Source organism: Empidonax traillii, unplaced genomic scaffold (genome assembly GCF_003031625.1).
Source record: "Empidonax traillii isolate 1590-97213 ecotype Southwest subspecies unplaced genomic scaffold, ASM303162v1 scaffold882:size376633, whole genome shotgun sequence".
Taxonomy (NCBI): Eukaryota; Metazoa; Chordata; class Aves; order Passeriformes; family Tyrannidae; genus Empidonax; species Empidonax traillii.
Genome location: NW_020956075.1, coordinates 65612 through 88481, shown reverse-complemented (window position 1 = coordinate 88481; position 22870 = coordinate 65612). Strand labels below are relative to the sequence as shown.

General features: G+C 40.9%; 1 protein-coding gene across 1 annotated transcript in view; it reads right to left on the bottom strand.

Annotated features, from left to right (window-relative positions):
- Window positions 1-1318: 1318 nt before the first annotated feature.
- The window catches only part of EIF2AK3 (eukaryotic translation initiation factor 2 alpha kinase 3), a 41956-nt gene continuing 20404 nt past the window's right edge, over window positions 1319-22870 (bottom strand). The window contains exons 3-17 of the mRNA XM_027902497.1: window positions 22017-22211; window positions 20243-20373; window positions 18176-18410; window positions 17759-17921; window positions 17006-17143; window positions 16368-16490; window positions 15557-15777; window positions 15110-15222; window positions 13933-14055; window positions 12539-12688; window positions 10803-11574; window positions 6240-6407; window positions 5625-5726; window positions 3450-3512; window positions 1319-2547 (exon numbers count right to left, since the gene is read on the bottom strand). Of these exons, the coding sequence (XP_027758298.1) occupies window positions 2371-2547; window positions 3450-3512; window positions 5625-5726; window positions 6240-6407; window positions 10803-11574; window positions 12539-12688; window positions 13933-14055; window positions 15110-15222; window positions 15557-15777; window positions 16368-16490; window positions 17006-17143; window positions 17759-17921; window positions 18176-18410; window positions 20243-20373; window positions 22017-22196 (2859 nt within the window). The 5' untranslated portion in view covers window positions 22197-22211 and the 3' untranslated portion in view covers window positions 1319-2370. The remainder of the gene's footprint in view (window positions 2548-3449; window positions 3513-5624; window positions 5727-6239; window positions 6408-10802; window positions 11575-12538; window positions 12689-13932; window positions 14056-15109; window positions 15223-15556; window positions 15778-16367; window positions 16491-17005; window positions 17144-17758; window positions 17922-18175; window positions 18411-20242; window positions 20374-22016; window positions 22212-22870) is intronic.

The window sequence follows — 22870 nt, the reverse complement described above, 5'->3', positions numbered from 1 at the left end:
CAGCATCTGAGTCCAGTGGGCACAAGGGTGGATAGGGCAGGATTCTTGCTGCTGCCACCCTGTTAATTTTGATAAAACAGGACAAGGAATGATGTTCCAGCCCCAAGAGCTGTGGGAGGAAAGCAGCTGAGGGATAGGTAACATCCTCTGTAAGAAGGGGATTGGGACAGTGCAGCAGGGCCGCAGTCAAAGCCCCTCCTGCAGGGCTGTGGGCTCCCAGCTATCCTGGTTCAGGTGTCCTTCCACAAAAACAGCTGGCAGGAAGGAACACACCATTCACAGGAAAACCTCTCTGATCAGGGAGAAGGCTTTCTCAGTCAAACCCTGGGGCAAAGAGGTGCAAAGACAGGGACAATACACTCCAGCAACAACCGACCCAGGTAGCGAGGAGCTGAGCGTGGCCAGATGCTGTTGTGGGCATGGGCCACACAGGAGGAGGGTTTGTACACACTTTTAAGGGTAGGTGTAACACCCCAGAATATGCAGACACACCTCGTGTGAACACATGGACCAGTTTTGGTACTGAAACGCTGCAGGGCCCTTGGAATAGGCAGCTGCCTACATCAAGTTAAAAATACCTTATTTCTCACTCCTGTGCTCCATCTGTAGTCACTGAACCGGCAGGGAAGCCAGAGAAGTTTCAGATGTGGCCATTTCACTGTGCAGTTGTAGCTGATGCAAACTGGGAAATCCAAAGGAAGAGGACACACTTAACTGTCTTCTGCTTTAACCCAGCTAAACGCAGTTAAATTCTGTTTCTGACCAAATACTCTCTGCAGCACTCTTGCTTCACCTGGACAAGCCAACATCTAGGACAGTTATCCAGGAGCACAGGGGAGACCATCTTTGTAATTCACTTTAGCCTTATCACAAAGCTGCAGAGTGTCAGCAGAGTGTCAGCTGGTTTAATTGCTGGTCACAGCATCACACCACAGTGCGGTGATCCCCAAAAGGATTTGAATCCAACACCTTTTTAGGAAACTGATTTCGGAGGCTACAACTTTAACAAATTTAAGTCTGTGAAACCTAAGAGCAGTTTTAACAGCATAAGAATTATCCCTCCTTCTTCCTTCTAACAGGTGAGAGATTGGCTTCACAATCCCCTCAGTTTGGAGCCCAGTCCCCTTCTTTCTGCAGATCATATCTCACTTCCAAGCAGCGCGTTCGGTTTTGCGTCATCACACACGCTGTGGCCAGTGTGAGACAGGAAAGCACAGGGAGTTACAGGGATGCAGAGCCCATCCTGCTCCCACTGCACAGGGCTGCCACCTGCAGCATGCACAGCTCTGGGCTTCCCACAGAAGCAACTACTATTTTGTCTTATAAATAAAAAAAGTTTATTAAATCATTTAGACTTGAAAGAAGTCACAATAATCAATGCACTCAACAATTAACAGCAAGTGCATCCTGTACACCACCAACCCAAATGGATTGATTCTGCATTTTATAAATAAAAATTAACATATTTACAGTGAGAAATAAAAGCTTGGCATTAGGCAGTTAAATTAGCAGATTACACAAATGCCTACCGGATAATTTTTTTTTTTTTTTTTTTTTTTTAAAAAGTACAAATCTACAAGATTACATACGACACGTATGACTTCATTAGGCTTAAATCTTCAGAATCACAACATTTTCGTACATAATTTTGACTATGGCTCTTCCAACCACTGCCTATAAAACCTCCCATTTAATGGCAAAAAGCTCCTTTTCCTTCTCTACAGCTTCATCTGTATAAGATGCATTCCCTAAGATCTACAGTAGTGCAGAAGTATGAAATGATTTCCTCTAATGACTGGCTATGGACAGTGACAATATGTACAACTGTGGTACTTTTTTGCTTTAAAAATAGTGCACATTCCCAGTTTACCCACCAGGGACAAAAATGGAGTCATAGTTCATTTCAAAATCATCTTCATTTCACCAAAGAGCAAGTGATCCAGATAGATACTCACTAGGCTTAGAGACTGTAATTTGCTCTATAAAAATACAGTATTTTAATTCTATTTACATGTTACAGATCTCTCACTTACCCAGCAAGCTGACATTTACAAGCTTCAAAAAACCCCAAGAAACCCCCAAAAAACTGATAATGGAGCACAACATTGGTAAGCACAGTAGCTGGACCCGTCCGCCTCGGAGAGTTAAGGTAAGGAAAATGGAATGTGGAAAGTGTGGTTACTGGTTTTCCTTGGCTGTCAAAGTAAAGGAAAATCTGTCCAACACGTCTTATACACTAAACGTGGCAAAAAAAAAAAAAAAAAAAGTTTAGGTAAACTGTTTCCAAGATAAACATTCTGCATCATAGGATCCTTCTGCTGAACAATCCCTGTAAAACCTGCCGAGTGGAAGAAGTGATCCTGAGGATAGTTATTTGCTTGGTTGTCTGGAATGTTTATTTCCTGATAGACTCATTGTCCGTGACCTCTGCCTAAGCACTGGTTTGGGTGGGAGCTCCAAGTCTTCAAAGACAGGATTTTCTATGATTGCTGCAGCCTCTGGTCTTTCAGTGGGACTTGGAGAGAGCATGTCCTTCACCATGGTGTACTGAAAGAAAACACAACATGTTTTACACGAACCAATTCATAAAGTTTTTCTTCATTAGTGTTCTGACTTCAATTGTGAACAAGCATAAAATCCCTCCAGTTTTTTTCTGAGTAATTTGGGTGTTAGTGCTGTGGCTCAGCAGCTAGAAGTGCATTAAATAGTTTAAAATGTATCAGTGCGCGTCATCATGCAGTAATTCACAGTTTCACAGCAAATCAGAGGTTTTCCTGTAAATATAAAGATAATTTGATTAGAATTAGTGTCCTGCTCCAGCTGAGCAGAGCACATCACCTTCTCCCAGGCAGCCTGCAGCTGTAAAGCAGGACAGGCTGGTCTCATTCAGCTGCTGGTCTGAAGCTACCACAAACACCTGAAAGCACCTCAGCTTTTTACTGGAGAGGTTTTGTGCATCACCTCCTCTTTATCTGCAACCACATCACTTTACAGACCTGACTAATAAGAACACAGCACAATTTGCTCATATGTTTTCCCAATGGGGAGATCCAGTTCCTGGAGGGAGATCCCATCCAGCCATGGGTGCTACCCTACAGTCTCCCCTCAGTTTGTCTGGAACTCTGCACTTTCTCCTTGGGAATACGGATTTATTGCAAGGAATCATACCATGAAGTATGTGAAATGAATGACTGCAAGTGACAAAGGGAAGTCAGGCAATACTGTATAGTTATTGGAGGTAAACTGTGTGGCAAAAGTATCGTCATCCACCTTACTGGAATGTCATAGCTTTGACATGTAGAAAAGTACAGGGATAGAGAAATGCATCTTAATAACACTAATATGGGGTTTTTTACTCCATTTTTACCTGCAAAGCAATTGGAAAACAAAGACAAAAAGCTACAATGATTAAAGAAAAAGGTATCATTATTAGCATCAGATGTACTTACCTCTTGTGCATATTTCTCAGTGAACAGGGGTGGAAACTTCAAATTTCTAACATCACTTAAGGTCTGCAAAAATAGGGAGAACAACATATAACTTTTCCAAAATAGCATTCTTCAGTAATTAATATTACTCTATTTTTCAAAAATATGCAAACAAATCAGCCTCATGGAATAAAAATTTCTTTTAAAAAAGTCTTGCTTTAGTGGTTAAAAATCACAACATACTTAAACAGACAAGTTGCTGCTTCTCTGTGTATACAGCCTGCAACAGGAGTTACAAGAATTGTGATCTCTGCAGTTTTAAATCATTCAGATACACAAACTTGTACTTTCTCACTTCAGCTCAACAAAGTCAACAACTCTGTGCACCACCCATAACCCCCAAGACGGTCTCCACTGGTTTAAGACATGTGAAATGACTGTCTCTGTCTTAACAACGTAAGCACTAGTCTTTATTTAACATTTATGGAGGAATGAGCAGATTTATCAGCAGTTGTGATGGATATTTCTGAGTTTCTTCCATACCAAGGCCACTGGCTCCATCTAGTGACAGTATTTTTACCGTGTTCAGCCAGAAGCACAATATTTAGCACTTCATTTCTTTTAGGAAGGGTATCTCCTTTTTCGAATGTTTGAGCACAAAATATAAAAATTCCAAAGTTAAACCAAAATTCAATTCACTGTTACTCCACTGAAAGCATAAACTGACCAGTTAATAGTGATGGGCAACAGTCATACTCCTGTTGAAGAGAACTGAGTTTTATGACATTAAAATGCTTCAAAAAACTTTCTTTCCTTATCTGCAAACTCAGCCTGCAATTAGTGACCTATTTCAAAACATCTAATTTGGAAATAAATTGCACTGCCACAGACTAACTGCTAACAGCTTGAGACAGAGGCAGGTCTCACGCTCTACCTCTGGGGATTTTTCCAGCCAGTTGTCACGGATTCCTAGAATTTGCTGGGTTACTTGGTCAGGCAGAGCATGTTTTGCTTCAGCAAGCAGTGCTAATGCTTGGCTGATGCCAATGAAAACCTCAGTGGAACAACTCAGAAATAACTACTGAAGTAGCCAAGCTCCAGAACTTGGCAGTGAAGGGAGTTGACGGTTCCTTTTGGATTTTAGCAAAAGGAACAGGATGACAGTGAGAATCATAGGAGGTCAGGGCACTCTTTTAACCCTTTTTTGAAGTAAAACACTGGAATTAGATGCAATTTAAATTTAACTCTAATTATTTCCTAACTGGAAGGACAAAGCTCGTAGTCTCTGCTGTGTGAGAGAGAGAAAGAATCCAGATGGCTCTTTATTGGGAATCTTCTTTTTACTAAAACTGATTTGGGGAAATTTAAAGTGGTTTCAGTGGAAGAGGTTTAAATTTTAAGCAAGAGACTGCAGTGGGTAAAGCACTTGGTCAGGCTGTTGTTTCTTACCTCTCTGCTAAACCCACTCCAACCTTACATGAGAATGTAACCCCCTCAAGCACATATAAACGATGAATACAAATTATAATGACTCTTTCTTTCCTGCACAGGTCACTGGTCACCATGTACAAGAGGAAAAGCCTTTCTGTCGCCCTTGTTCTCTGTGAACTTGTTCCTGAGGAAGACGGATCTCATTTTAACGGGAAGCAAGAGCTGTAACGCACCACCAAACATCCCAAATTCACATTTGATTTCGTGAAAGTCATCAGTTAGGGGAAGATTGTGCCTGAAGCTGAGTGAGACTCACAGCTAAGACTCACTACAGGAGAAGGAACAGCAATTTTTCACCAAGTGCTTTGGGTGAAAAAGCAGTGCAGATACAGACGAAGGCAGAAATAATAAAAATGCACTGCATGGTTCCAGTTCTCAAATGAAAACCAAGCCGGTAGGCCTAAAGTCACAAGCTGTATTTGTTGCTTGAGTTCTTGGATATTCTAGTTCAATAGTTTCTCTTACTTGGCTTGACAACAGAGGAGCTTTGTAAAGAAATTAAAGCCTCCATTCAACTGCACACATTAGGAAGACTGCAATTTATTTCCAGTGATTCAGGGGGTCTGTACGAGGCTGATAAAGAAGTTGTGCTGCTAATTGCAAGGCTTTCTCAAAACTGACAGGAACCTCTTGCCAGTGTTTCACCAAGTGAATAGCTACTTTAAACAAATGCTCCAGCTGAGGATAACCCAACCCCATGAGTACCTTGACCCTCTCCATCTGTGTGCTGAAAGGGTAAAGCAGCTCAAAGAGAATCAGTCCCAGAGAAAAGATATCCACTTTGTGCGAGTAGGTGTTCCCATAGATCTGAAAAGGCAAGATCAGGGTTAGGGCAATCAAGCTGCTCGCTGCATGTAATTATGTACCAAGTAAACAAGACCCTTTCAAGGCCACCTGTGGAAGGGATCAGCCCCGTGCAGGGCTGAAAGCTACAGCACAGGCATGTTGGCAAACTTAGCAATGAGCATCAGGGACCGAGATCCTGACCTGATCCCCAGCTCCTCTGTGCACACCCAACTGCAAAGCCAACGTTTCACCTTAAACTTCGGCATCAGAGTGTGTCTTTCCTCAGCTAACTGGAACATTACACAGTTATTCGTGTTCAGCATTCAAAGCAACAAAAATGAATACATTAAGTTGGAATCATTAGCCACTTTTTTTCTATAACAAACATTGTATTAAAATTTTGGGTTCGGAATTCAATTTAGCTCAAAACTCGACTGCAACAATTTACTAGGAGTGCCTGATCTTTGAGCTCCCAGGAATTCAGGGCTCTTCCAGGCACTGCCAGATAACAGCTTTAAAGCAGAGAGCACAAACCTGTTCCGGGCTCATGTAGAGTTTGGTCCCTACTTGTCCTGTGTGCCTGGCATAAGCTGGCATTGGGGTCAGTACCGATTCCTCCTCCTCATCTTGGTCCATAGCAGTTACCAGTCCAAAATCCCCAACCTTTACTATGTCATCCATTGTGAAAAATATATTGGAAGGCTGAGAAAACAAAGAGGTGAAAGGAAAAAATAAGTGATAAACAAGTGTCTCTGTTTCAGTCATTACAACACTCGGTTCTAATTCAGAAGCCATTCTGTCAGGGTTAAAAACACTCATTAAACTGCTGAAGTGTAACAGCTAAGAACTGCAGCTACTCAGGAAACAGGAATGACTCCTGCATTAAACACTGTCCCTTTCTGAAACTCAAACTGCTCATTTCTTGCCATTCAGCAGAGGTCTACCAGCACCACACAGGTCTGCTGAGGAACACACACAAGACTCAGCAGCTGCTGGGGACAGCAGAGATAAGTTATCCAGCTCCCCATCACATGGCACATTCACACCAGATGCTGCAGTTCTGACTCCTGGTCTTTTTTTATTCTAATCTTGAAGTTTTATTCTAATCTAGACTCGTTCGCTTTATTATTAACCAGCACACAGCACGTCATCCTAACGTTAAATTACAGATAATGGGAGCCTGGGAACAAGGTCTGCTTTTCAGCTGCAGGGTAAATGTGCAGTTTGACTGGGGAACAGCTGTCAGCATAACAGAATTGAAAGTTTATCTTTGATAGAAGCTTAAGGACTTTGCAATTCACAAGAGCAGCAAGAGTGATGATCTGGCTTAAACTTTCCTTGAGCTTGTTTGCTGCGTACCACCATCCTTGGTTAAACCTGATAAGAGACTAGAACTGAGATGTCTCCTTGAGATTTGCATCCTGGCTGATAGAACAGCACCCACCAGAAGAATGATTGCTGCTTTGAAATAAAACCACTCAGCCTCTGTTACAAATACGGACGAACAGAGAGTTTTGAGGAAAGAAGAGATTGATTCTGCAAGGAGGGGAGGAAGCAGCAGGATAACGTACAGGGAAAGGGCCAAGGTGTGGTGAAGAGGCAGGTGGTGCTGGGTAAGGTCCTCTCCAGAGCTCCTGGACCCTCACAACTGGGAGAACATAGTCCATGCTTTGCTGACACAAAGGCTGGAGCAGGAGGAGGCAGGCAGGGAGAGGGCAATATTCTTCCACAAGATTAAAGGAGTACAAAACGGACCTATTTCAAAGTCCATCTGACTTCCTCAGTTAAAGACAAACCCACTGTGTGCAAAAGAGAAATTACAAAGAAAAAAGGCTTCTTGTTTTTTTTTTTTTTTTTTTTTAAGCAACGGACAGCTCTGAGATAAGCACTGCAGAAACAGCTCCACAGTGCCCACATCCTGCCCCTGAAACTGCCTTCTGAGCCAGGTCTTATCTCCCCTACGTTTCCCTGTAATCAATGTCAAGCCCTTCAGAGTCACAGCACACTTAGGGCACAAAAGCTGTGTGCCCTGTAAGCCCATAGGATCTCCAGGCTCTTGCTGAAGCATTTACACAGAACCCACCCTCTGACTGCACAGCCGTGATGCCAAAAACCTTTCCATGAGAATCTTAATGCTCAAGGATCAGAGGTCTCCACTAGGGGTTTGTATCCCACTGCCTTGATCCCCATTCTCCTCCTCCAACAAACACAGAAGAGGTCAACAAGATCTGTCTCGCTTCATGGAGGAAAAACTCTCTTAAGAAGAAAGTTTTATTTCTGTACTCTGGTTGGACACAGACTGTCTCTGATTAGGATGGCATTTAGTTCCTACAATTTAAGGAGAAGGGACTTTCTGCTATTGCAAAGTACCAGCAAAAATAAACCATCAAGATCTCATTTGGGAAGACTAAGTCCAAGGCAGATGCACATAATTTTGATTTAAATCATCAGAAGAATATATCAAATATAACCACCCTCTAGTTCAGTTATCTTGCCACCTGCACAAAGAAATTTCTCTCCATATTTTTCAGTCAGAGTAAGAACTCCCATCTTTTCACAGACTTGAATAAGCTGCTCACACATCTGGAAGACTCTGTTTAATTTAATTAATGCTGCAAAATGTATCCAAGATGGTTCTTGCAGTTCTATGAAAGTGATAATTTCTTTTGAGCTGCCAAGCATGACCGACAGCTTATCCTAGGAATAACATTAAATTCACTTGACAGACAGACTTTTGTTTCTGTACTCCATTTTCTTCAAAAGAATTTGAACTGTGACCTACTCACTTGCCTACCTAAATTCCTGTATGCCAGTATCTCTGATTAGCAGGAGCCTAGCTAATGCATCTTAATGTGCACTGTTAATTTAAATACTTAAAATGTCTTCTTGGATCTTTCAACATTCATACATACAAATTTATTTACACACAGATCTCCCAGTTCTTGTTGGTGCCAATGGGAGCAAGAACTGGCCTCTGCTACCACTCAGCTCTGCCTGTAGCAAGGCCAAAGCAGCTTTGCAGGTTGTTCACTTGTTAGTGCTGGCATGAACTCAGGGTTGCATGACCAATCTCTTGGACAAATTACAAAATTAAATGAGATCTGTTCCAAGGGGCATCTAAAAAGTATAGAAAATAATTAAACACACTGGATGTGTTTTTTTGGGCAAATTAACACATAACAGACAACCTCTGGGATCCAAGAATAACATCTGTACAAGCACAGAAAGTTTCCTGAAGAAGGAAGTTGTTCATTCAGGGAGAGCGTTTCCGAGTTGGTCATACCAAGTAAACAAAATTAAATCTCTTGTTCAAATTGCTGCCAGCATTGAACTTTTAAGATGTTCCAGCAAAACCCTCCACACCTGCTGATTAGGACTAATAAAGTTCTAAGTGAAGCTCTACGTAAGGTTTACTGAACAGTGATACCAGTGAAGGGAGCTACAACTGACAGTATTGTTAAGAAAGGTTATTAATTAACATGTCTAGCAACATATTAGTACAGGGATTTAATTACTTTTATGGTCCGTTTCTCAAGCACTAAAGATTGTTCAGATAACTTGTCCAAGGTAATAATTGCCTAATGCTGATGGGAAAAGAAAATACTTGGATGGGTTAATGAGTTCTTCAGACTTTGACATATCCTTTCGGTATTATTGAATTTGAATCCCCTTTTACTGCCACATCTGAGATGGCATTTTTACCTTTGGCTTCTACTGATACCAAATGATTACCATCTGAGAAGCTACAGCAGCCGCCACAGTGATTTCAGTGATGACTCCACTAAGGTGGGTATTAAAGCCTCCTGCAACAAGCAAAGAGAAACAGGAACTGCCTCTACACTTTGGCAAAAGGGATCATCCATTTCTCAGAGCTTGTGCTAACGAAATTAACTTCAGCTGGGCTCTTTAATTGAATTCTGGTATTTGGTAACACATCCACTACTTTAAGTTTCAGCAAAATTAGGCACTAGCATGAGAGGATCATAGAGTAGAATAAAAGAAAAGGTGCAACAAGTTACTCCTGACTTAAGTTATGTTTAATATCAGAGGTTAAAACCACTTTTCCCAGTCCTAACTTTCTGGATGCTATCGGGCATTAGGAATATTATGAATCCTTCAGAAAGCTGCATTGTGATAGACGCCATTGATTCAGAATTCAACTCTAGGACAGTTTACATTTCAATCCCAGAGCACTAATACTCAAATTTTACTTTCTCTAACCAAGAGTAACACCCTCCTCTTAGACTGCACTGCTATAGAAAGAAAGAAAATAGAATCACAGAACCATAGAATTATTTAGGTTGGAAGAGATGTCTAAGATTGATTCCAGCTGCAAACTTAACACTGCCAATTATCTGCTTCACTTGAAATGCTAGAACAGGATCCAAAATAGCTTTGTCACACAGTTCAGCACTGAACAACCCTGTCTAAAGAACATGAATTAAAAATGCCATAAAACAAATGCAACTGATCTGTGCCAGGTACAAGAAGCCTTGCTGTAAGAAAGACTTTAATTGCAATAAGCAATGATGAATGATTATTTCCTCTGGAGCACTGCGCCTCTGGAGGTGGTTTACTGTACAGACATTAACCCAGATTTTGTAACACCCGTGCTGAGGTCACTGTTAAGAGTCAGTTATTTTAGCAGGATTTGTCTCCAGTGCCATATTACTCCCAATTTTACCTGTACTCACACACTCATCATCTGCCAGTTTAAAGCAGAACTTGACCCCGAACTAACCAACCTGGCACTGCTGCTTTAGGATCAGTGAAATTTGGAACTGTTGATGCTCAAATCTCTAATGCAGCAGAGGCACGGTTACTCTGTGACACCATTTAAGTCAGTAAAACGTTCCAGGAATTTTACAGCACCAGAGACTTCTGTGAGATACCTGGGCATGGGTAATTCAAGTTAAGATAGCTCCAGAGATAATCCCACAGTATTAACCAGAAAATGTTTGCCTACCAGATACAGCCACTGAGATAACCGTTACAAGCATAATGTGCAAAGTTCAGGCGTCCAGTGATGACCGTGGCAATAAGAAAAGCTAAATTAAAAACCCAACATATTTTCTACAGTAACCTATGAATACAAACCTTGAGATCCCTGTGCATTAATCCTTTGCTGTGTAGAAAGTCAACTGCCTCGGCTATCTGCAGAAATATCTGCAGACACTCTGTCCTTTCCCTCTCCTCGATCTCGCACCTTCTGCTCATCCAGTCTTTGAGGTTCTCTTTCCGGCAGAGCTGCATCTGGATGTAAAGATACACCTTCGGAGACGTGGGTTTGACTTTTTCTGCAGTATTTTTAGAAAGGTCCAGGCTTAAACTTGTTGGCCTTGGTGGAGAAACTGAGAGGGGACTTCCTGAAGCAGATTTCTTTTTATCAGATTCCTCTTTACTTTTCCCTTTATCCGCATAAAGACTCTCATCATGTGAAACATCCACTTTATCTTCCTTACTAGAAGCATTTCCACAACCAGAATCCTCAAACACAATGGAAGAGGAGGTCCTTTCCTTCAGCTGTACAACAGGAACAGCTGAAGAACGTATTTCCAAGGAGGAATTTTCCAGCTCATTACTGTTGATAGTGCTGTCTTCTACATCACAGCCCGTAAGGACACTGTCCTGAAGGTTTAACAGTGGATCTTCTGAGTGCTCTAAGTCCCTGTTGTCTGTCTCAGAAAATTCCAGAGGAGAAAAGTGGCTTCCAGATGAATCTGACAGACCACAGGGTATCCCCACAGACCTCACCCCCTCTGATGAAGTGGCAATAATTTCAATGTGTTCCTGCATTGAAAATGGCTCTGTTCTGATCTTAAATGATGGGACATCCATCGGGCTGGGAGAGCTGAGTGGCCAGTCAGTGCTGGAAGGCAAAACTGAGAGATCAATACTGCAGAAATTGTAGCAGGTTCCCTCATTCCACTAGAAATGCATTTTCAGAAGATTTTAACAATTGCTACCTTTGAGACCCATGTCATACCATTAATGGTGAGGGACGACCCAAATGTGGGAATCACTAACAACCAGGATTTAGCATCCGTTCACCTTAGCAAGGATAATGTTTTCTCACTGAGACAAAAGTGTTGATAAAGGAAAATCTAGCAAGCTCTGCTGCCTGGATTCCCAATGTGCAATCAGGCTTATCTTCAGCTTGAAAAAAATTCAGTCCTTTGGAACATGCACTGCAATGACTGTTTAAAGTGCCTTGGAAGAATTACAGCTGTGAAATGTTAATTTGATGCCTGAAATATAAAGGTTGCTGTATTCTAAAAATTGTGAGGCATGTTAAGATGTTATTATGAGACCACTCAGTAGTCTTGCACTAGGCCTCATTCTTTAAATGCCAACATACACCCACTTTTTCCTTACACTCTCTAAACTCCTATATCTAATTTTCTGGTTTTAACCTACTTATACCAAGCTTTACAAATCGTCACTCTGACTATCCCTTGCATATTTCTGCTAAAATAAATTCACTGAAGCCTTGGAGTACTGAATCAGATCCATCTAAACCAAGATAACAAAGAGGAGGAAAGCAATAGAAATCCAGTCACCCAAAGATTCAATTACATAAGTTAAATTAAGAACTACATGATGTTTCCTAAGCTGAAAGAAGGACCCTGACACAAAAGAGGAGCAAAAAAGAGAGAGACTCTATGCAGAAGGGTAATATATTTGTCCCTTATTCAACTAAACAGTTAACAGGCCAAGTTAATAACTCTTCCCTACGCAGTCTCTCAATCTTCCTGGATCCTCTACCACTTCTCCAGTTCTGCTGATGCACAACCTCAAATTTAATTGTTACGAGAGAAACCCCCTTGAGTTACCTTTCATCTTTTAACCACTGCTCATCCATCTTTTCCTGCCATCTCTCGGGTGGAGCTTCCAGCCACGCGTTGAAATACCGGACAATCCCTGGATGTTCCAGTTTAGCCAATGCCTTGACTTCCCTCATCACCTTTTCCCGAGCCAGCTCCCTGCGATTTGGGGTGAGGACAACAACGAGAGAGACACGGTCATGAAAAGCAACAGCACAGCATGAACATTTCTGCACAGGATTTAATAAAAGCTGCCCCAGCACAAACCAGGCCAGCAGCATTGCTTTTCACATCAAAAGACAAGTATGTTTGAAATTCCCCAGAGTATCTTCTTTAGGTTAGAAGTGTGGAGGAGCAGTATGTGCTCACAGTGGCTAAATATTTAGTCATCCCTTTTCACATAATTACAGGCAGCAAACACTGAGAAGAAAAGGTTCATCTACCTCTCAACTGTTCTCAGGGAAAGAAAAAAAAAATCACAGCAATATTCTACAGGGATATAGAAGACACTGACACAAAAGACAGACAGCAATACCCTAGGATTTGGTTTTAATTGAAATAATGTAAGGAGACTGCATAAGGACTATCTCTGTGCTGTGGACAGGAAAGCAGGCAGCCTTCTGTCTCACTGTGAAGTCTTTTATCTCTCTTCATAAGACTAACTGAATCAAATGAAGTCTGATGGGTTTATTAAATGGGTTTGAATATGCTTGGAAAAGAAGAATTTAGGCTACCTTAAATTTCTGAACAGAACTTTTAAATTTTAAATAGTCACGCTTATTTTAACACATTACAAAAAAAAATAGTAATTCTAGATTTCATAGCTTTACCCCCTCCCTCTTGCTGTTCTAACTTGAGATTTCCAGAAGCAGTGTCTCCCATCTCCCACTAAAAGGAAGTGCTGCAAGCTCTGGGTAGGGTAATTCAGCAGCATGGCTTGACCACCTATGACTGAGAGAAAAGGTAGGGGTTGTGGGGCCAGAAAATGAAAAAGATGGACAAACAGAGGCAGAAAAGCTGGTAAAGGGAGAGAGAAAAGGAAAAGAAGGTGGAGTAGGAAAGGTAAGGAGAGGAAGGAGAGAAGCAAATTAACAGTGTGCTACAATAACTGGTCCTGTTAGCAAAGGCTCTATTCATCAAGGATATCAGGAGTTCCCATGGAGCTGCAGCATCCTCACAAGGGTCCTGCTATCCAAGTATTTTAGCCAAGCAGGTCACCCTTCTGCTGTGATTACATATGCCGAATTCTTGATGCCAAAACTAAGTCAGCCCCCCATTAAAAAAGTATGTCATTCATCCCAGTGAAATATCTGGGAATTCAGCTCAGGAGCAGATGGTTCAGGGTAGGACAGGACTCCACCACTCATTCATTACTTCTGTGTCTCAACAAACCCATTAATTACCTGTTGGGCAAACGGATCCTTTTGATAGCATAGTTGCAGTCATCCACTTTATTTCTGGCTTCAAAAACCACTCCAAAACCTCCACGACCCAGACACTGAATTGGTTCAAAATCTGTCAGATACCTGTGAGCAGCAGAGTGTGAGGAGGGGACAGAAGAATGGAGGGAGGGTAGAGGAGAGAAGTGCATTAGTATAGATAGAAAAATAAAGTCATTTATGACTATGACTGAAGTAGTTCTGTGCGGGCAAAACACGCTGAATGACTTGAAGCATTTCTTGTTTTTTCCCTGCTCGCCCACTGAAGCTGTCAGATGGTTCTCTACTTATGAACTGGACAATTGCTGCTTGTGCCTTTACCCAGTGTCTATCCCAGCCCAGCAGGATCCATTCTGCATGCACTGGACCAACTGAAGAGGTTTTTCAGAATATCAGGTTGCACACTTACTGGATCATGGACTACGAGGATGTAACCTAAGTTTCAACATCAAACTAGGCGGCGACAGCTAAGAATTTTCTCAATCATGATTTGCCTTTAACCCTACCCTAAATAAGTATTTCTGCAACTAGTCCTTCTAAATATCCTTTCCAAAACATCACTGTCCTTAAACCTTTCTTATTTTTTTCCTCCTCATTTTAAATACTCCAGTTTTTGCTTTTAATGCAAATGTACAGGAAATGGTCACATTTGCTCCAGAGTATCGTGACACGCCCCTATTAATCCTTCTGTCTTAACCAACTCCTTTGTAACAGCAACGAAGGTTTTATTTCATGTATAGACTGTTTATTGTGCAGAGTATATAAAATGTATCTGTTTCCACCTGCAATTGCCTTTCTCTGCCTTAAACCATAAATACAGAAACAGAGGGAGTAGACACTGATAAAGACCTTCAAGAATCAATCTCCCATTTTGCATATCAGCAAGAAATATGACAGCAACCTTCCTGATGACATGTAACCTCCTCTTGACTCTCTGGAATTGCTCAGACTCATCATAACTGCAATGTCCTGTCAGTAATGGGGTCACAGAGTTCTTTGTGTCGGTTGCTGATCACCCTACAAAGTCAGAGGACTGGGAGTACTTAGGTAAGATCAAGTGAACAACTACTCTTTTATCTCCAGACAGCATTAGCTGTGACACTGACAACACCCTGTTCGTGTTGTGTTGGACAGAGCTCACCTTGACACGTAGCCAGAGTTCTTGACATCACTCCAGCTGTTTTCTTTAACGTCTCCACAGGTGGGCTCATACTTGCAGTCAGTCTGACACTGTGTTTCAGATTCCTTCCGCAGCTAACCAGGGTTTCCAAGACAAGAACAAAACAAACAAACAAACCAAAATCAACTCCTTAAGTACCTGAGACTAGTCTGTACCCCAGATGCAGCATTAAATAAATATTTCCCAAGATGTTGAAGCAGTCTAATCTACTTGCTAAGTTAAGTCTAATCTACAGTTAAGAAAACTGTGGCAGCTGGCAGCCTTCACATACAGATTAAACAATAAATTTAGCCTTTTTTTTTTATCTCATTAGTTATTAACTTATTAATATTACTCACTGCACACTCAAAACTGAAAGAAGTAGCTAAAATAATAACCTTTTAGAACTCAGGAAAAAAAATAACTTACTCTGCTGTACGGATGGGGATGGAAAAGTTTGCGTACGATGAAAGTTGTGGCCACGATGCAAAATATAATGGTGCCAACAATTTCCTTCCACCAGTGGAGCAGGAGAACAGGATCTTTTTTGCGAATGTTCTTGTAATTCGTATCATCAAAAAATCGAACGGTGATCTGGTTGCTCCGTTTGTTTCTCTCTCTCTTGTAGTAGGGTAAGTAATAACCATTATCTGCATAGGAAAGACACAAAGAGACCAGATCTACTTGCAGGTAACTACAAAACAATTTTGGCCTCTCATTAATAAGGTTTCCTACACAGACACAGGGTTATTTTTGTTTGGATGATTTTAAATGGCACATGAGTAAATTCAGTAAATCCAGGTGGTGGACAGCAACTAGGTCACCCATCAAAGTTTGCCTCTTCAGAAGGCAAACCTGACCACTGACAGCTTTAAGCCAGCATATCTTTCATATGGAAAACTTTCCACCACCAGGCTGTGGTGGCAGCACTGTTAACAAATTCTGAATAATGTAATTCCCAAGCTTTTCCCACTTGGACCAACTATCAGTGGCAATGGCAGCGCACACAACAGCTCTGCAGTAGCAATTCCAGGCACCCTGAAGTGCTCTGTGTGGCGCTAGCTGGTACATACACCACAACCTGGAAATCCTAATTTGGGCAATGATTTCCTAGTTCATTAAATGTTAAAAAAATATACATGTATTTAAGATCAAGCAAATGGTCATCTGTCAAATTACACAGACAATAAATGGGTAAACCTGGCTGTTTGAAAGACTTAAAATTTGGAACTTCACCTACCATAAGGATACTGCAGAACTGACAGTGCTCCATTACTGTACTCCTCATGAGAATACTTGTCATTGCTGAGGCACTTATCAAACTCATCAGAGCCCACCAACACTGGAGTCCTGGAAGGAGAATCTAAGCAGAAAAGACACAATTTTCTGAGCTGAACTGTGCTAAAAGTTCTGTTCTTGTATTAATTTAATGAGAACTCCAACTACCTAATCTTAGAAAATCCCTCTTGGACCAGACCATGAGAAGCAAATTTCATGCAAGGAAACATTAATAGGGATATTTTAAGGTTACAGTTACTTAACATCTTCCCCCCTTGCTAAAATACTAGTTTTGGAAAAGTCAATTCACTCCTATTCACATCACTGTGAAAGGCTTCTTCCTCGTTTTGTTGAAAAATTCAATTTAGAAGACCCAACACTTCATTATTAAAAAAGACCCTGTCAAATCCATAGTAAAAGAAAGCAGACATTAAACATTTAATTAGAAAAAAATTAAACACTTAATAAAGCACAGAAGTAGTTCCTGAACTGCTTTGCAGCTGGAAATATTAGACTAGTTTGGACCGTATTGGAAATCAGAAAGACATCCTGTTTTTTATCAAGATAAGACAATAAATGAAACTCCAAATTGTTACTTACGGATTAAAGGTTTCCATTTGATTTTGGGAAGAGGAATAATTGCGTTATCGTTCCTGGATTCCAGAGCCTTTGGGTTGGTTGGGAATTTCTCAGAAATTCTGACTGATGACTGAAGATACAGCTGGCCCCTGAACATACCTAAGTAATAAATCAGAGAGTGTATCAGTCTTTAGATTCGTTTCTCTTCATCCTCAGAATAAAACTGCCCAGTAAAATGTGGTTAAAGCCATTTTTGAAAATATTTCTTTGTATTCTGAGAACCAGAGATACTGACTCTGATTGCTAGGCTGGATGAAATCAAGTAATATGTTTCCCCTTTTCTAGAAAACGAAGAGGTCAGCACACCTCATTTTCACTGCTGGAGAGCTGGTGCTACAGGCTGGAACTATCTGGCTTCTTCCTAGTGTTATTCTTTATTTGTTATTCTCACCACTAACAGGAAAGCCACAAGGTGTAAAGATTTGGAGAAAAAGGCAAAGACAAACCAAGTCTTAGAAAACCAAAGCACATTTACCTCCCAGAGACAGCTGAGAAGGAGGACCTGGGGCCTTTATTTCAAACTGTCACAAGCCACATCCAATGAACTCTGACAGCTGGATGGAAACCTAGTCCTGTAAAATCTTACCTGAATTTTCTTCATGGAAAATATTTATAGTTTTGAAATCTACCAGTACAAAAAGATCTGCTTTACTACAATCTCAACAGAGAAATGAATAACATTTACTACAGATAATGCTGCAATTGGTGTCTCACCCAAATAGACACTGGATTCTGTGGCCCCTCTGGCAGCTTCCACAAGATCTTCTTCATCTTCCAGTACCTCATTATTTGCAGTGTAACTTGTGTCATCAAACAGACTGATTGGAATTACCTTGCCATCCTTAAGCAGCCATGCAGAAGCAATTGGAGTGCAAAACTGAAGGAGAGAGAGGTAATTGGAAAATTAATGTTGTATTAATGAGCTATTATATACGAATAAGGCTAAACAATGTGCCTAAATTCCTTGTTTTAATTTTTGTAACAGATGCAGCAGCTCAAAGTCAGAACTTTAGTTAAAAAATTCCAAGCAGATGTGTGCTCTTTTACAAAGACAGCGCCTGAAACCCAAGATGAAAGACATCTTCAAAACTTCTGCTTTTGTGATATTTAATAGTCTGTCTTTTCCCCTACCTGGTATTCCCATTCCAGATGTCCTCCTCGCTTGTTAAAAGCCATCACCTTCCAGTCAGCCACCGAGACCTTTATCACTGTGTCTTTCATCATAGCTTCCTGCTCCTCCACATCCGAAATGATTTTTGTTTCTTCTTTGTTCATGGTTGATTTAAAATTGCTCTCGATGTATCCTGCTCTGGTTTCAATATCTGGGACATAGCGCAGCTCAAAGTGACCAACACTGAAATTCCACCTTAAAGAAAAGGAGAAAAACTTCGTAGGAGCAACTTGTATATTCCAAGGAAGCCCCAAATTCTCTGTCCAGAAGATTCTTAAATTGAATTACTTATATTTGGCCTATATTTTCACAGTAAACCCTCAGACTGCCAGATGAACAGAGCTGTACTAGGAGGGGAGTGCTAATCCAGAGCATAAACCAAATAAGCTGAGAAATCTTGCCTAACATGATGGGTGAGCTGAGAAAACAGCTGGTGAAGTAGGGCCAGTGCCATTGAAGGTTTAGTATAAGGAGAGGGCAATTAAAATCATCAAATAGAACAGCTGACTCTGCTTAGTAGGAAAACATTGAGGAGCTGATGAAAGCAACAAGTACAAATCTTTTAGGAAGCAGCATCCTACATAAGACATACTTCTCTTCACTAATTGAATGGATTTAACTGGAAATGTGAGATTTTTCTAACTGAGGAAGGGACAATGCTTTTTTTGTTTAATCCCACATACAACCTAACACAGATCCCTTGGCAGATGCTTCATGAAATCAGGACCACTCGTGTCCCATAGGTTAACACTCAAAAAAGACAACTACATAATGAAATGTATAGAGAACACAGAGTTTTATTGCACAGCAAAAAGCTCTCCAATTCTTGCAAACCAACAAAGATACAGATGGGAAAGGATGGCAAGTCTGTGTCTTAAACAGCGCAAAGGGGTAAATATTTCTTGAACAGTATGTTTGGATATCCAGAGTTTCTTATCAGTCTGGCAACCACCAGCAGCCTAAACTGTCTCCTTAAAGAATTTACATCCCTATGGTAAACGTTTGGCATACTTTACATACATGTTTCTTTCTCTGAGTTAAACCCCCAGATCTATCCCATTCATTCCATGTCACCAGGAAAGGCACCTCTGTTTCTGACCATAAAGACAGAAGAATTCTAGTGCACACGATGCAATATCATAGTTTTGACACACCTCTCCCTGCTTATATCAGTCTCCAAGAATCACAGAACCTAAGATTTATCTTCTCAGACATCTGATCTGTTAATCTATCGGAGTTCTCATTAGGTCATCCCTGATGCACTACAAATGCAAATCCTATTGCAAACAGAAGAGGGAGCAGGGGAACAGGGAATGATGAGTTCTCCATTAAATTGCTGGGCAGTTACTGTATCTATGAACAGCAACCAGCCTTCTAAATCTGTACTTTATCAAATGGGTTTTGGTGGGCTTTTTTAGCAGAATACATGTCTGTATCTTTATAAAAATCTTAATGTACTAAAACGTCAACGTGACAACATTAGGAAAATCACAGATGGAACCAGTTTCTACAGCTTGTAAAAACCAGACCACCTACATTATGAAATGATCAACACAGATTTAAGAATGATTTAAAATATCAACTTAAAATGAAAGCTAAAGACATCAAGTATAAAAAACCCACCAGAGACAGTTACCATGAGTACGTGAAGAACTTAAAAGTGAATCAGTAGGTCATAGGAAGACTTTTAAACTGCCTCTTCTTGTACAAAAAGCAACAGTTAGAACTAACATTTGTGACATTTGCCTTGTGCAGCAGAACAGTCATAAACTGTCTGCAAGGACAAGGGAAGTAACTGTCATTTGACTCATATCTTTTCTGTCTAACCCTAAAACTGAAGCCCAAGACATTTTTGAAAGCACTGAAGAGCAAAAGGGTTCGATCCTCTCCAACAGCCCAGTGCGTTCCTTTGCTTAACAACCTGAACTCCCCGTGCAATTCCTAAACTGATGAGAGTAAAAAGAAGGTCAAATCCTTAAAACATTACGTATCAAGGACTGTGTCTGTGGGGTTGTCTCTGAACTCACTTTTCATTGCCGCTGCGGGGTCCAACAGCACGGACTGTTTTCTGGGTTCGGTGTAACAGGAGCGTCTCCTCCTGCTCCGTCTCATCGTCGTCCCACCGGCGACACCCCACAGCTGAGCAGATGTACTTCACCTAAGGGACAAGGCAGGAGACTCCCCTGTGCAACTTCAAAACAAGTGTAACCCACAGCAACACTCAAAGCTGACAATCCTCACAACACATTTTTTTGGCTGCCGGGCAATTTTGAGCTCTGTGACTTCAGATGCTCGACTTGAGGGATGTTGAAAAGCCTGGTTTAAGAGATAAGGGTTTTTCAGAACTAGGATTTTCAAAGGATCCTAGAAAGTTTACAGCTTGTGGTATTTTGACTACCACATGACTATATTTTGCATGTATTTCTACTTCTAACAGAAAGAAATCTTAGCTTCCTCTTTTCCCACTATTTTTATGGACATCAAAAGAACATTCCTAGAAGACCCACAGCCTAATTCTGCTTTCATGTCATATTTGTCTCAGCATAACTCTATCAGCTTCAAATGAAGTACTATTGATTTGTATAAAATAACAACGGAGCCTTTCCCCTTTGCCTTGTCAGCTATTTAGGGGAAAGAAAACCTTATTGAACTCTCACAATCACACAGTCCTTGCAACAGTCCCAATCTCAAACAGAATTTGCATTATATGGACAACTGTATTTTGAAAAGGGAGTTGAACACACTTAGGAAGTTTGGATACCATAGAAGTGTTCTACATCAAAATGTATGGTGAAAATGAAAAAAAAAACCCAAAACCATCCTGATTTTGCTGAAAACAAACATTGGGAAGTTTAAATTTTTTTTAACAGAACCTATTTTTTAACCTGTTTCAAAATGTTACAATGTTTCTCATTTACCAAATGTCTGTTCTTCACTACACAAAGTATCTACAAGCACCTTAACAACATCTGACATTAAAGAGGGGGACAGGGATGTCAGTTCTAGGATTCTGAATAATGCAATTAATTCCTGGGCTTTTTCCAGCCTTTTTTCCATTTGTGCTTTTTCAGGACATACAATTTTGAACCAGTGGGTTCCAGAAGAAAAACACCTTCAGTCAGACAGCAAGTAGTTTTTAACTTTTACATATGACTCTACAATTTAAGAAGAGCTGCTTCTGAGAGATAGTAAACACACTGACAACAACTACAAGTCTTAAACTTTAGATTAAGTTGAATGTTCTTCTTTTCTCGTTAGTTTTAGAAAATCTGAAATTAGTTATGAAAAAAATTACACTTAAAGCCTTAACTGATATGCAGTAAGCTGGACGGCAAAGCCTACTTCAAGCAGGGTCAGATGACAAAGGTGAACTCCTCTCCCAGCTTGGTAGAAAGGGGTCATCCCTCTTATCCTCCCACTTGCCTCTGGTCATAAACCCCCTGTCCCTTCCCTTGTCCTGGCTCTGAGACTCCCCAGCCCCTTCCTACAGCTCACCCAACATAAAACTAATCCAGTAAAAAATAAAAATCAGCTGAGCAAAGGGTGAGACAAGGGTTAAAGCCAGCACAGGGGACACAGCAGCAGCTCCCAGGAAGGAGGAGGTGGCAGTGAGGGGCTCAGCCGTGCCACCTACTCCAGCCCACTGCAGCTGTTGCCCAAGAAGCTCAGACTCTGCCCTTTAGTGCCCTGCAAGTTGTACCCTTGAGCTGTACCACAGTTCAAATCTCAAGAGTTACAAGAGCTTGCAAGGCAGTGCTTGAAACACACACACACACACAAGGCAACTTTTCAGGCTCTTACCTTCCCTGAGTAGGAGCTCAGCCCATAGGTCGTCAAAGACTTTCCCCCAACCAGGACCACGTCCTCGCCAAATTTGTAGGATGACTCCAAAAGAGATTCTACCGTGAAAGGAACAGCTTCCATGCTCTCTCGATCCCGATCCCACTGGAAAAGGTCCCCATCCAAGGAAGGGATTATCATCTTATTTCCAAATACCTAAAATAATTGAACTGAAGGTTAGCTATGATTTAACCACAATTTTACCAAAACACACAGACCACAAATGGAAACAGAAATGCTGTAGAAGCAAGTCCAGTTCATTATATTCCAGTGCCCTATTTTATGGTTTCGTATCCCAGACTCTTATTTTTCAAAGTCACACTGAAGACAGAAAACTTTCAGGCCTTCAAATCAAATCCATATTTCGCTATTCTTATTTGAAAAACAGTTCAGTGTGTGACACTTCTTCAAAACATTTTAAAGCTCAACCAGCTGACAGGTCAGAGTTCATCCAAACTGCAGAAAATACGATGTGGGCAGAAGCATTTTCCAAGAGACAACCACTGGTAAAAGTGCTAAATTTTGCAGATTATTTATGATAGTTTCAAGACAGTGGCATTTTAAAAGAAAAACTGAGCCTGTTTTTACAATTAATGACTGCTCCAGAATATCTAATGGTCTGTAAAGCAGGGAGAGCAATTATCACTGAAATCAGAGCTCACATTTCCCCTCTGCCTTTCCAGACAGTTAAATCTGACTTCGCAGAATCTACGTTTAAGCACACTGTTCCTTTAAAATCTGCCTGGCTTTTAGCTAAACATACATGTTAAAAAAAAAAAAAAAAAAAAAAATCTTCATGGGGATACGACGTTTCA